Here is a 15,293-nt window from a genome sequence, read left to right on the forward strand (position 1 = left end):
AATGTAGCCCTAGTGTTGTGGTGTTAATAGCAGCCTACACATGGGACAGTAATTCCCCAATCTGGTTGCTGCTAGTCTCTGACCAAAGGTGCAGGATGACACAGAATACTGCAGTGTCCATTACTTGTTCTCTAATGGCAGTTGCAGATGTGAAGGGGTTGCAATGTATTTGGTGCATAATATGGCGATCATCACTTGTGGGGGTCGGACATGGTCAACCGAAACCCAGACAATGAGTGTGCCTGCCCTCATGTTCTCGTGCAGTCAATCACTGGGTCACTGTCATATGCCCCACAAATTTGGATATTGCATGATTCGATCAGCTGACCATATAGTGAAATGTTTTTCTTGTTGTGGGTTGATTTTAAGTGATCAATATATTGCAAGACACTAAGTTTTACTTGTTCCCTGCAATAACAGTCATCTTCTTTTTCAAATTTCCCGGTCACCGTCTTGTTTTCTCTTGATGATGTGGTCCTGCTATGCAATGCCATGTATTTGCAGCTGACTTCTTTTCCAATTGCAGAGGGGCAAGGGCTATAAGAGAGCTTCTACATTTAAACAACTCACTACGAAATCACAAAACACGGTTTCTGTAATTCTTCTTTATTTAAATAAGTTCTCTACTCACAACTGATAATTAACAAAGCCTTGCAGATAACATGTTCATACATGATGCTTCACCAAAACCATAAGTTCGTACTTAACAGCAAAGGATAGTGCTCACATAACAACATTCGTTTTTCTTGCTCGACCATTGTTATCAGGCCCCTTTCTTCTTTGGAGTCCACGGCACCACCAAAGCATGACTACAAAGTGCAAGTGACCCCTCATTGGTCAATCGAAATCACAAATGCAGCATCGCTTTCTATGCTGTGCCTGCAGGGTTTCCTTTCTCATATCTGCACATAAATTCCAACAAACCCGGGCACAGAAGATGCTCTCTATGTTACTACTAATTGAAGTCACATTTTTTCACCTGCACTTTTTCATCGGTCTAGTAAAAGGAAAGTGAGATGTGTTGCTATGCTTTATTGTCACATGTACCGCTACCGTGGAGACCCACAATGAGGCTGTTTTCAAACTCTGTCAGGCACTTATAAAGCTGTCTCAAACATGTTCACCATATCTCCATGTCCTTCACAGGTATCACTCAACATCAACACTGTTCACTCTCGTTACATGCCCTACCTGGTCTGGAAAATATGCAAAATATGAATAGCACTAATGCACTCTGGTGCATATTTTACCTGTCACAAAAACACGGCCAGTTGAAGAACATTTTTGCACACAAGCAGCTTAACATTTTGCACCCCCTTCCCTCTCCCCCTTTTCCCTTATACACTTTCATCTCTGTCAGTTTTGCTTCTAATTATGTTATGTATACAAATTTTGCACTTGGACACCCTTCTCAACTTGGTGCCCCAAGAAACCAATACTAATTGTGATACGTCCTGTACAGGAATCTTCTAGTTATGGCACATCTGGTGCCCCTCTCACGTTGGCACCCGACGCACTGGTTTGAGTCGCTTGGGCCTTAAGCCAGGCCGGTACAGAGAATTGCAACTCTGTAACCTGCTAATGGTGTGTAAATGGTACAAAGTTACTTGATATCCAACGATATCTTCTGGGTGCTTCACTTTTTAATGTCAGATTACAAAACAGTTGCCATGTATTCTAAGACACTTTAATCTCAATAATGTTGCAACATCCCAACTCAGGTATAGACTGAGGTACTGTCTCATTGTCTGCTGCTACCATACCTCCTTTCTCCATTTCTCTTCCATGCAGAATGGCAATGTTCATTTCAGGTGCTACATTTTACTGTGGGAACTCCACACTCCGTTACATTCCTATGAAGCCAGTGATCATAAGCAGAAGTTGCTATGGGATCATGTATATCAGGCTATTCCAATTTAAGTGTTGTTCCAGCTTAAATGACATTCCAGATTAGTGTCCACTCATGGGTATTTCCAGATTAAGTGTCCACTTGCGGGCACCAGTGGGCAAACAGCTTCTGCACAGGCAGTCAACACTTTACACACAATACCAGCCAGTTAATTAACCACTACTTCCAACTTCGCAGATATTATCATAACAGGATGAGCTCTACAGAAAAATTCACTCTGAATAAAACTGACATAGTGATGAAATAACTTGTGTCAGACTGTATTGCTGCAAGACATACAATGCTCATCAGTAAATAAATGTCGTGTGACTAGGGCCTCCCGTCGGGTAGACCGTTTGCCGGGTGCAAGTCTTTTGATTTGACGCCACTTTCGTGACTTGCATGTCAATGGGGATGAAATGATGATGATCAGCACAACACAACACCCAGTTAAGAAGTTGTCTCCTTTTATATTTTCTGAAATTCTCAGTACAAAGCAGTTTATAAATCAACATAAATATAGTAAAACAATTAACCCATTAATTTACTATTTTGTTTCTGATTATTTATAGAAGCAATTCAAATAAGAATACAAGAAAAATGCTTCCAGTAGTAGCAATATTAAATGAACTAATTTGTGAACAATTTTAGAGATATAACTAATTTCACAGCAACTTACCTGCACACAACTCATCCTTACATCTGGAGATGAGTCATACAACAAAAACCCAATATACTTGAGGTATTTATCTTGTAGGTACGTTCCATGGTACGTCCTTATCCATGATCCAAGATTCTCACAACACAGTACTCGAATTTCTGCACACACATCCCTTAAACAATATTTCGTGACACATCAAATTTTATTGCCTGTAGAATTCGATCAAAAAAGAAAAAAAAAAATCATATAACTAGGGTCCATGGCTGAGGAGGTAATCCTCAATGGAGGTGTACTTCATGGTTTGGTTCACATCACAGTTGTTGTAAATCATCAACCTGGAAGTGAGTGCCAATAGACAAAAAACTGGAAACATTTTATATCACCAGCATGTGTACTGGTGCTTTGAAATAATTACAAAACCTCTTACCAGTGAGTACCACTATTGATCAGTAAAGCAGTACTCTAATCAATGAGCACATAAAATTTCAATATAAAATCTAGTTGTGGAGGAGGAGATTAGAGTTTAACGTCCCGTCGACAACGAGGTCATTAGAGACGGAGCGCAAGCTCGGGTTAGGGAAGGATGGGGAAGGAAATCGGCCGTGCCCTTTCAAAGGAACCATCCCGGCATTCGCCTGAGGCGATTTAGGGAAATCACGGAAAACCTAAATCAGGATGGCCGGAGACGGGATTGAACCGTCGTCCAAAATCTAGTTGTAATGAGAAACAGACTGACCAGTAGGGCACTATTCTATTGAATGAGCACATAAAATTTCATTAAGAAATCTGGTTATAATGAGAAACAAACTGACATTGCCAGTTAACATAGTGCACTAAATGAAACAAACGTCATTGACATTATCTACACATTTCACAGAAAATACTGGAAATATCTGCTGAAACACCAGAGAAAATGTGCCAGATGACTACTGTGAGACACTCAGCCACACACTTGTATATACAACTTTATGTAGAGGACAATCAATGTATTGTACATGATTGTCAGATTGTCTGAAAACAAAATGTAAATAAGTAAAACAAAGTAAATAAACAATAAATTGTGCAGCAATAACAAAGCAGACCTGGAAGAAATGTGTTGTGAAAGATTTAAAGATATTATCTTCATTCATATCTACTGAGACACTTGAGCATGTTCAGTGGGTTCACTTGTCTTGCTTTCACTATCTCTACAAGCTGTGGTAATTTGGTCAATAAACTGTCAACAATAAGGTATGAATGTTAATGTTTTTTCTATAAGTAACATGTAACTAATACTGTCATGAAAAAAAATGAGAAAGAATCAAGTAAAAATGAATTAAAACTTAAGGGCAAAGGTATGGCACACATTACTAATGTCAGCATAAAGTGAATGGGACATGTTTCATCCCAAACAAGCCACACAGCACATACCGTTGAACTTTGCACTATTGTGTAGATACTCTTAGTGCAATGTACCTGTGGATGCAAAGATAAATTGGGGTAAGGAATCAAATTCAATCACTCCATAAAGAATCACCAAAGACCATGGGTCACTAAAATATTTATAAATGTCCCTGGAATAACCTCCAAAATTTTGTCAATGACGTTCGACTTCACATTTAAGTTCACATGTATATGTTAATATAAGTTCCAAAATTCCAGACTTTGCCTGAGGACATGGCTGGTCATCCTTTCAGTGGAATTTTTTGGCACTGCTTGTGAGGGAAATACTGATACAGGACTTCAGGTTTGTTCAATGTTGTCCTGGCTTCAGAAGTGGTACCAAATGTGGGGGCTTTATGTGTAATTCCATAGTAGCTTCTTTCTCAAAGTGCTTGCTGGTGTGGCACAGTAACACAGTATACTGTGAAACTTTTAGGGTCCATGTTGCAGCTGCCGCTGTTTAAAGCTCATGACATTTGGGAATGACTGTAAATGCTACTCACCATATAGAGGAGATGCTGAGTCACAGATACTCAAAAACAAAAAAAACTGTCAGAAAGTGAGCTTTTGGCTGGCAAGACCTTAGTTGGAAATAGACAACATACACACACACACTCCTCCAAATGCAACTCACACATACAATTCCACAGTCTCTGGTCTCAGCAGCCGGATACTGTGTCATGTGTGTGTCAGTTATGTTTAATTGAGTGTGAATGTGTATGCTGTCTATTTCTGATGATGGCCTTGTTGGCCGAAAGCTCACTTTCTGACAGTCTTTTTGCTGTGCATAACTGCGTCTCAGCATCTCCTTTATATTATGAGTAGCAACTATCCCTTTCATTATGTTATACATTCTATCCTAGATTTTCCATTGTTTGAGAATGAGTATAAAGCAAGAACAAGTCACTGTCATTGCAGAGATTGCTTTAACAGAAATTGCGTTTCGTAGCACAGGACTATACTTTTCATTAAAATATTTCTCCTGCAAACATATACACATGGATCTGTCACACGCCAGGGCTTTAATTCCTTGATGTAAATCCTGAATCAACTCAATTTCATTGCTGTACCTATAACTCTCTGGAACCTTCCTGGCTCCAGCACAGAATATGGACCTAGTGAACTATGATTCTTGAATATGTTTTTTGTTTACAAAAACAGGCCAACTCATGCTCCAATCATACAACAGATTGAGAAATTAATACATACAAGTAATACAAAACATTCCCTACCTGACATGGGTATTTTTGAAGCTATTTTACGTATTCTGTCTGGGCAGTGAGATCAAAACTATAACACTGATGTGTGGCATTGGAACTAGCGTGCAACATCCGTCTTCAAGACAAATTAAATAAGCTACAATGTAGTTTGCCAAAACTGGTAAACTCAAGGGCAAATTAAATTTTAGGGGTGTCATCAAAACAAGCATCACTATGGAAATCAAGAAACTAATAACACATTACTGCCATCTGCCATGATGCCACTACTCAGATAGTGCTTATCACCAGGAGCATTCTCTGATAACAATCATACCTATCAAAATCCTGCATATAAGCTGGCCTAAGGCTAGTCTGAGCCACTTTGTAATTCTATCGCAGCATTGATGCAGTGGAAGCGCACTCTTGTTGCTCTATTAGTTTGATTCTCACTATGGATTTGGTTTATTGGTGTTTATTCTTTGGATTCTCTTAGTATCCAGCTAGACTTGCGACAACGTACAAACTGGACTTCAGATGGGTCACTTACTTAAAGATCACAAGCACTGCTTTAGGGAGCATTCTGTAACATATCTCATTTTGTTGAATAAATGGGTTGAGTATTAAGTTTTGAGTGTAGATAACCTTTACAAAATAAAGGCTGAAGCTTTTTCTCAACTGATTCTCATCTAGACAATCCTGATTTCCATGGCCTTCTCATTTTCTTACTATTTTAGAAGTTGAGGTTCTTTTAAAGGGATTTTGTCTCTGCAAAAAGTAACATTCTGGATGAAATCATGTGATTTGTGTAGCTTGATAATTACAGAGAACACTCTCAGTTACTTGATGGGATGTCAATGTTTCCTCTAAAAGTAATCCATTTCTCTGGAGTCTGAAAGATCTGGGAGACTCAATAAACAGTTTTTTTTAAGGCAATCTTTCACAGCTATCTCCACCTTTCTGAATACAAAAATAAATTTTGTAATTAGACCACGTTAGTGGTCTACACACCCCAAAGTGAGTTTTAGAAGCAAGTTGAAGACTTCATTTAGATCTGACAAAAGCTAAATAATTACACCACAGAGTTCACCCAAGTTGAGACCCAAGTGGAGAGTCAACCATAACACCACAAGCGCACAGCAGGAACACCGATGACTATCAACTGATTTGCCTCTACATTTCTCTACCCCACTGGTATACAGCAAATCTTTGGGACCTTATGACAAAGTTAGATCCTCAAATTTCTCTGGCACTGTCCCCACGGATAAACTTTTAGTGACTCCTGTATCCCTATCTTCAAATTAGTCACCTAAGGCACGTATGCAACAATCTCAGCTTTGTTCCTTTTTTTAGGGAGCAGTCCTAGAAGTCTGCAGAGTGAATGATGTTCAGGACCCATTGCAATTCATCTTGGATGTCTTCAACGAAGTCAATAATTTCATCTTTGGGAACAGGTAGAAGTCACATGGGGATAGTTCTGTCAAATAGGGAGGGTGGGGGACTGTTGTCATGTTGTTTTATGCAGGAATCCCTTCGCAACAAGTGAGGTGTGCATGGATGCATTGTCATGGTGCACCAACCAGTCACTTTTTCCACAATTCTGGCTGTTTGCACTGAACATTTACCTTCAGTCACCTCAAAACCTCAGAGAGAGAGAGAGAGAGAGAGAGAGAGAGAGAACACGATCAGCATTGCCTTCATATTGCTACTTGCTACGAGCTCGTTGAGCTTTTTCGACCTTGCAGAAGACTGTTTTTATCATCATGATAGTCACTGCTTTGTTTCATGGTAGTACCTGTAAACCCAAAATCCATCACCCGTTATGACTCAATTGATCACATGTTCAGTTCATCAGCTAGAACTCGTTGAAATGTATTGTACGACAGCCAAGTCTCGTATCTGCCTTCAGTCTTCGTGAATCATGTCATGCACTTTCATAATCATTTCTGGTGTTGTGCATGTTGACAGTTGACGAAAATGTTTGTCATCTTGCACAGATTCTTGACCTTCCTTCAAGCACTTGAACCATGCAAATGTCCTGGCTGGACTCAGTGCATTCTCATCAAATGTCTTTGACAGAATGCGGTGGCTTTCAGCTACAGTTTTCTTAAACTTGAAACAGAATTTGATGCAAATCCATTGCTCCTTCATGTTACTCATTTCGCAACCCGCAGAAGCACTGGAACATATCCTGACAGGCACCACTACAATTCACAACTGCATGCACCAAAGACGAGGCAACTTTGTGTTGCAGAAGTTAAGACGTGTACCTAAAGACATCTAGCAGTGGAATGTCATACTGCTACTGGTTTCACTGGTACAATGAAATCCTCAGATATTTTGGGAAGCACATCATATGTGATCTAAACAGACTAAAAATGTAGGAGGAAGGTGACGAATCAAATGACAAATATCTGTCTGAATTGATCAAGAAACAATAAAGGGAAAAACTCAATCATGTAGTAGGTAAAGATACACTATCTGAGGAAAAGATCCAGACAATCCTATGTAATGTATAACTGATCACTGAATGTCACAGAGGAGGTGTTGACAGTACAAAAACAAAACAGATCAGACAGGAGAGTTCAGTGACTACGAATGTGGAGTAGTCATTGGATATCACCTGAGTAACAAATCCATATGGGACAACTCAAGCCTTCTGAAGCTGCTGAAGTCAACTATTGGTGATGTGATTGTGAAATGGAAATGCAAAGGAACAACCACAGATGCACTAAGCCCAGGCAGATCTCATGTACTGATGGACAAGGACTGTCAAGCACTGGAGAGGGTGGGTGTAAAACAATCACATGACATCAGCAGAAGAAACCACTTGTGAGTTCCAAAGTGCTACCAGGAGTCCAGCTAGCAAAAAGGCTGTGTGTATGGAGTTAAAAAGTAATCGGATGCAATGGCTGAGTAGCTTCTCATAACCCACTCATTTATGTAGTCAATGCTAAACAACACGTGCGTTTGTGTAAAGAGTGATACCACTGGACAGTCAATGACAAAATGAGGGATTCGAAGTGATGAATCATGTCTTTTGGCAATCCAATGGAAAGGTTCGGAAAGGCAAATGCCTCGTGAATTTTACCTGCCATCACATGTAGAGTCAACAGTGATGTAAGGAGGAAGCAGTGGTTAGTGTATGGTCCTTCTTGCACTTTAGAAAACACTAAATGAAGAATAATTTGAACATATTTTATAGTATTTTGTATCACGTACAGGAGAGGAACAGTTCAGAGACGATGACTGTGTCAGCATTACAATGTGCCTTGCCATTAAACAGCATCTGTAAGGCAATGGTCAGTGGACAACATTCCTGAAATGGACTGGCTTGCTCAGAATCATGACCTGAATCCAATGGAATGAATTAGAAAGTCAATTTTGCTCCAGAGCCCAGCGACCAACATCACTACCTTGAACCTTCTGGTAGATCAGAACCTTGTGCTGGACCGAGACTCAAATTCAGAACCTTTGCTCTGTCAACTGAGCTACCCAAGCATGACTCAGGACCCGTCCTCACAGTTTTACTTCCACCAGTACCTCACCTCCTACCTTCCAAACTTCACAGAAGCTATCCTGCACAGGAGCGCTTCTGTGAAGTTTGGAATGTAGGAGATAAGGTACTGGTGGAAGTAAAGCTGTGAAAACAGGTCATGAGTCATGTGTCATGCTTGGGTAGCACAGTTGGCAAAACCTCTTATTCACGAAAGGCAAAGGTCCGAAATTCAAGTCTCTGTCCATCACTCCGTTTTAACATGCCAGGAAGTTTCACACCAGCGCATAATCTACTCATCCTGAAAACATCCCCCAGGCCACCACTAAGACATGTCTTCGCATAGCCTTTCTTCCTGTAGCGCTAGTCTTGCAAGTTTCGCAGGAGAGCTTCTGTGAAGTCTGGAAGGTAGGAGATAAGGTACTGGCAGAAGTAAAGCTGTGAGGATGGAGTGTGGGTTGTGTTTGGTTAGCTCAGTCGGTAGAGTACTCGCCAGTGAATGGCCTAGGCCTGAGTTCAAGTTTCGGTCCAGCACACAGTTTCAATATAAGCACACAATCCACTACAGAGTGAAAAATCTCATTCTGGAAACATCCCCCAGGCTATGGCTAAGTCATGTTTCTGCAATTTCTTTCTTCCAGGTCTGCTAATCCTGCAAGTTTCTGTGAAGTTTGGAAGGTAGGAGATGAGGTACTGGCATAAATAGAGCTGTGAAGACAGATTGTGAGTTGTGCTTGGGTAGCAAAGTTGGTAGACCACTTGTCCATGAAAGGCAGAGGCACACAGTTTTAATTTGACAGGAAGTTTCCTATTGCCACAGTATCCACTGCAGAGGAAAAATATCATCCTGGGATCACTACCTTCTCTGGTTTTAGTTCTTGAGAAACAATGGCTGCTATAATTGAGGAACTTACTCAAATATAAAAGGAGGGGAAGAGTATGAAGACAGACACGAGTACATAGCCAAAACTTACAAAAAGCTGTATACTCTGAAAGGGACAACTCTGAAGTTGTTCTTAAGAATATAGCAATAAACTAGTATAGTTAATAATGTAAACCTGAATACAGCATTTGTGTTAACCAGGTCTAGTGCCTTTTAGAAAAATTTTCTATATGGAAGCAGCAAAAACAACACTTTTTTTTTTAAAGCAATGTCCCCACTCCCACACCTTGTAACATTCCCTGGCAACACTCACACTATTAATAAACTAAAATTTAACTGTACTATATACGCCGCTATGAAGCAATTTGTTTATACTGTAATTATTTAACAAAAAATATTATTTAATTTTGTGTAAAGGACATTCGTTATTATTGTAATATTTTCTGTAGTTATATTCTCAATGTATTTATGATTGTAATATTTCTATACTCATAATGTAATTGCGAAATGTGCAATATCTGCGATAGCAAAAATGTAAAATTCAGCCACAGAGGAAAATAATGTTGTAAGATTACAAAGAGATGTTAATGGTCAGCAGTAGTATAAAAAGCACCACGTAGTGTGTATTCTTTGTCGTCTTCCTCGAGAGCTGAGAGTGAGAGGAAGCTGTGACGTAGCATTTTATGAATGGGTAGACTTCTTTTGTCTGTATCTAGAGTTAGCCGCCATTAGAGGAGAAATTACAAACTAATGTAAGTTGAATTATTGTTGTGTCTAAATACATTATAATTTAACAAAAGTGTGTATTACTAATGTAAATTAGCTTGCCCATGTCATCTATAATATTTCTTTAAAGAATTTTCAGCATTTTTAGCAGTGTTGCTGGGCTGTGCCGTGACCGAACGATTTGCAGCGGCGGCACATTTAAAAAATTGTTCCGCTAAGAAAAATTTAACCAAACCCGTAAATCGGGAGCAGATAAAAATTAGCAGTGAATTAAGAAAATGTTTTTCTTTTACAGCGATCCTGAGACTGACGGAATTTATTACTAGTTTCACATTTGTGCATTCATAGGCGGATAGTTAACGTTGAAATTTAACAATTTGTTGGTTCTTTCAAATAACTTAAATGTATAGTGAAGTGTGTTTTATCAATGATAATTAAACGTCGGCTTGGCAATATTTAACCATTTTCTGATAATAGAGACAGTCTTGTGTTCCATAGCTAATGCCGGGAAAGAATTCAGTAAAAAAAAAAAAAAAAAAAAAAAAAACCACTGCATTTAGAAAATGTGTGCCAAGGCCGAATTATGTAAATATTCTTAATCAGTTAATATGAATTCACGTAATTTTAAATGTACTTAATTCTGTGTAAATGAATTTTTATTACCACACGTAAATAAGAGGTTCTACAACAAAGTTCGTACGTACTGACAGAAAGAAAACAAAAGATAAATTAACTAAAAACAAATTTAAAAAAGGTAACTGATTATTATTCTTTAATGTAATTTCATTAAATTGGCGCCCAACGTGGGGCCCGAATATGCAGTGGCCACAAAATACCCATGAGATAACTAGGGAATTATTGTAGTCGAACTTTGTTGGAGAACAACTAATGACTAACTACTGTATTGTATGTATTGCCTAACCAATATTGTGTGGTAATACCTGTATATGATTTTTTGCATGAGAACACTATATACCCAGAGGCAAGCTGAAGAAGAGAGCTCATTATATCGAAAAATTAATTACCTACCACAATACCAGGGGGCAGCTGCACCCAAGATAGATCACCATAAGGTAAAGCTACAGTGTAGTTGTCCTGTGGGTAGTAAAGTAGCCTCAGTGCAGTGTTCTCGTATCATTAGTGGTGTGCTTGTTGTTAGTGTTCTTTTTGTAAAAATAACAGGACATTTGAGTAGTTAGTCATTGTAGTATATAATAAGTGTGTTTCAACAAATGACCATTTCTTGTGTGATTATGTCAGTGAAACCTGAGTGTTAGGATATTTAGTTCAGATTTTGTTTCTTTTGTTGACTATGGTTAGATTGCGTAGTCAGAAAGATATAAACATGGATAATGAACAACAGTTAGCAAGCAGTGATACCGAGTTAGAAAGTACAATGTGAGAATCTGGGGGCACAAGGGCAAGAAATGTTGCCACTGCCAGCCAGTGATTCAGTTGAAAGTAGAAATACTGTACCACCCACAAGCACTAGACACGGACCAGAGAGTGGTGAGGTGTCAGAAGTGCAATCATTAAGAGTTCTGTTCGAGCGCATGCTCAATTTCCAAGCTACGTTTATGCATGAACAAGTAGAGCGTGATCGACGCCAGCATGAGAGAGATTTGCAGTTAATGCAATCTTTGGAAGCTATGCAAAGTGAGATTGTTAGTTTGAAACAAAACTGTGAAACCATACCCAAAGCAGTGCAAGAACTGAGCGAAAGAGTAGATAATATCCAAGTGGCTAACGCCAGTATCGGGGGTGAAATCGGTGTACTGGCTAACAGGATGGAACAATTAGAAATTGACACAAGTCAAGTAAATGATCAGAAAATGTCCTAACAAGTGCAAAAAATTGAAAACAAATTTATAAAAAAAATAGACGAGAAGGTGCACGCTGCGATTGAAGCCAAAGACGTGGGCTCCAATGCGGAAGTGCAGGACCTAAAAAAGGTGGTGCACACTGACATTCCGCTGTGGCAGCGGAATTTCAACCGTCGTCTTGCGGAGCTGGAAAACAGCTTGCTGCACGGCGACGCACAGGCGTGTGTCACGCCAGCCAGGTCCAACAATGATAGGCATATAAGTACAGCAGTGAAAAATTGTGACTGCGAGACAGAACAGGCAACCAATGTTAGCGAAACAAACAAATGTCACTCCAAAATAGTGATTGAAGAAAGCCTGATTAAAAACCGACAGTTTCAGATCTTTACAACGGAGAAGAAATCTGTTCACCCTGTAGTGTTCATCGAGGGATTTAGAAACATTTTGCCTAGCGTTTGGAGTCATACACAGAAAATACAGTTCGTTATGTCTTACATACAAGGAGATGCTGCATTATGGGCAACCGAAGCAGCTGACAGTTGTGACACATATGAGCAATTTGAAAAGGCATTCTTGGCAAAATATTGGTCAACATGTATTGAGGAGAGATTACGGAAAGAGGTATATAATCCAGAGCCGTATTCTCCATGATTAGGCAATTTGCGAAAATATTTTGAGAAATACATTAATAAGACCCGTTACTGGGACGAGCAGATTTCATCCCGGGATTTGATCAGACTTTTGAAATCACACTTGCCGATACACGTAAAGGAAAAACTTATACACGTACCGGAGAACGACATGGAACATTTCTTGTCTGTTCTGGACTCAATTGACCTGATTCAGGAGGATGTTAAGGCAGCCTCTGAACAGGCTAGAAGTAACGGAAATGGTTACAGTAATGGTCGAAATAACACGCCTCCACCAAATAATGGAAACGGCGGAGGTAACAATAGGAGACAAGATTATGTACAAAACGGGAATAGAGGTAGAGACCGGAACGGCAATAGTCCGCCAGTGAATAATGACTGGAAAAGGAGGTTCGATGACGGATATGAAACAGGCCCACCAAGCAATAGTAGATGGAAAAATGCCAGGGGGCCGTGGAACACTGATACCTATAACGATGCAAACCGAACTTGGCCACAGAACCAGAGGCCCAGTCCGGACCGGCAAAACAGTGAAAGATATGACAATAACCGATTGCCACCACAAAATGCGCCAATTGCGCAACCGTGGCGGCCGACGCAACACAACTTACACATAGTGGAGGTCAGCGACACAGAGCAGCCACACCCATCCACCAGTAATAATCCAACAAACTAGATTCAGCCGAGATACGCTCTCCATCGTCGGCTGAGGTTTGGAGTGAGAGCAGCCCGACACAGAACAAAACATCGGAAATCTGTATCCTCAGGTATAATGACGGGGTACAGATGGGATATGAATTAATAACTGAACCACCCACGTGCAAAAAGGAGCACAAAGACAAAGTACAAGCGATAATAGAGATCAAAATTAACAATATTGATGTGCAAGCAATCGTATATACAGGTGCTACTGTCAGTGTCATGAGTGTGGACTTATTCAGAGTACTGGGAAAAAAAAGCGTATGCTGACTTTTCCTGTGAACAATTGCAAAGTCACTGGAGCCATCAGTGCACAGCGACAAATAATTAAACTCCAAGTGCGGGTAGAGATGTATATAGGGGGAGAAGCCATAGCGTGCTCATTACTGGTAGTAAAGGGTTTAAAGGTAGCCTGCATTTTGGGGGTAGATTTTTCTCGGGGAAAATTAAGTTTGATGAACGCGGGTAGGAGGATAGAATTGTCCATGCTCAGAACTGAAGAGGTACCTGTGCCTAATTGTAATGCTATTAACATAAAATGTAGGAATCAGTGGATACTACATTTAGACAATCATTCTCTAGGACAACATCTCTATCATCCAGACGTACAAAGTGATCAATTAAAAGCAAATGTGGACGCACTTGTGAACGAAGTATCACAGTCCGAAAATCTGAACTCAATGCAACAGCAGGATTTGGTACAGTTATTATCTAATTATGCAGATGTATTTTCAGAACGACCAGGAATTGTTAAGGGGTATCAATACAATATCGAGGTGAAGCCTCACAAAACCTCCTGTCGAGCCTCATACTCCATTCCTTAGTCCAAGAAGGAAATAGTAGCTATCTCTTAGCAGATCCCCAATCACGGAGAGTACGGGGACTGTATCCGCGTAAGGATGTGAAAATGTTCCTACTGTAAATGACTAATAGTCCTATGTGTTATGTGTAAAAAAAAAAAAGGGACACCATTCTTTTGAAAATGAATGAACATTAATGATGTGTGATCTGTAGAGATAATGTACTAGTGTAGAAGTATTTAGTTATAAGAATATGATTGACTTTCTCTTTTGTTTATGAATATTTGTGTTATGTCTTCTTTTAATTAGTGTTAGCTTAAACATGCTCTAAATGTCTGCACAGATAACCTGATTAGTGCAATTATTTATAGTGTTAAATTGTGACAGAGATCAGTCAGGAGGAACATTTTAGTAGTGATTAGTTTGTGTACTGCATAATATTCTATATGTGTGTCAAACTTGAAATATTTCTTTGTACAATCTTTTCTATTATATATATATGTGTATATATGTAGCTGTCAGATTGACAGATCCGAACCCAGAATAATACCAATAATATGAGACCCTGAGAACTTTATTTTCAAACCAGTGTTATCAAAGAGAATAATGCACCCAGTAGTGACCCGAGGGCACCATGGGAGGCAAACTTATTGCAAATTTAAGTAGCGCAAGGTTACGCACAAAGAAGCTTCAATTGAAGCATGTGCAGATCCAATCAGTAAAAAGGAGCTAGCCTGATACAGTCTGAGTCAATTTTAGCCTACAGAGACTACACTGTGGTTACGTAGGACCTTGCAAGTAAAGTGAGACATAATTTCAAAGGTGTTATTGAACAATATGCCTGAGTCCGGCTGGAATGCACAAATAAAATCTACTCGAACATAAATATAGATGATTTTTGGGCAAACTAATACGAAATTTTAATATTTGTTACCATGTACGCAAATATCACACACCTTGGTAAAGAGTGAACAAAGAAGTTACGAATGTGCTGTTACAAAAATTGCACAACGAACATTGTAAATGAAAAAACTTAAACAAAAGTGCAG

At 39.5% G+C, this 15,293-nt stretch overlaps 1 protein-coding gene across 1 annotated transcript in view; it reads right to left on the minus strand.

Moving 5' to 3' along the window:
* The window catches only part of LOC126195688 (cohesin subunit SA-2-like), a 357,264-nt gene that overhangs the window by 328,331 nt on the left and 13,640 nt on the right, over positions 1 to 15,293 (minus strand). Inside the window, exon 3 of the mRNA XM_049934316.1 lies at positions 2,568 to 2,721. Within this exon, the coding sequence (XP_049790273.1) occupies positions 2,568 to 2,721 (154 nt within the window). The remainder of the gene's footprint in view (positions 1 to 2,567; positions 2,722 to 15,293) is intronic.

This window comes from Schistocerca nitens, chromosome 7, assembly GCF_023898315.1.
Source record: "Schistocerca nitens isolate TAMUIC-IGC-003100 chromosome 7, iqSchNite1.1, whole genome shotgun sequence".
In the NCBI taxonomy this organism is placed as follows: Eukaryota; Metazoa; Arthropoda; class Insecta; order Orthoptera; family Acrididae; genus Schistocerca; species Schistocerca nitens.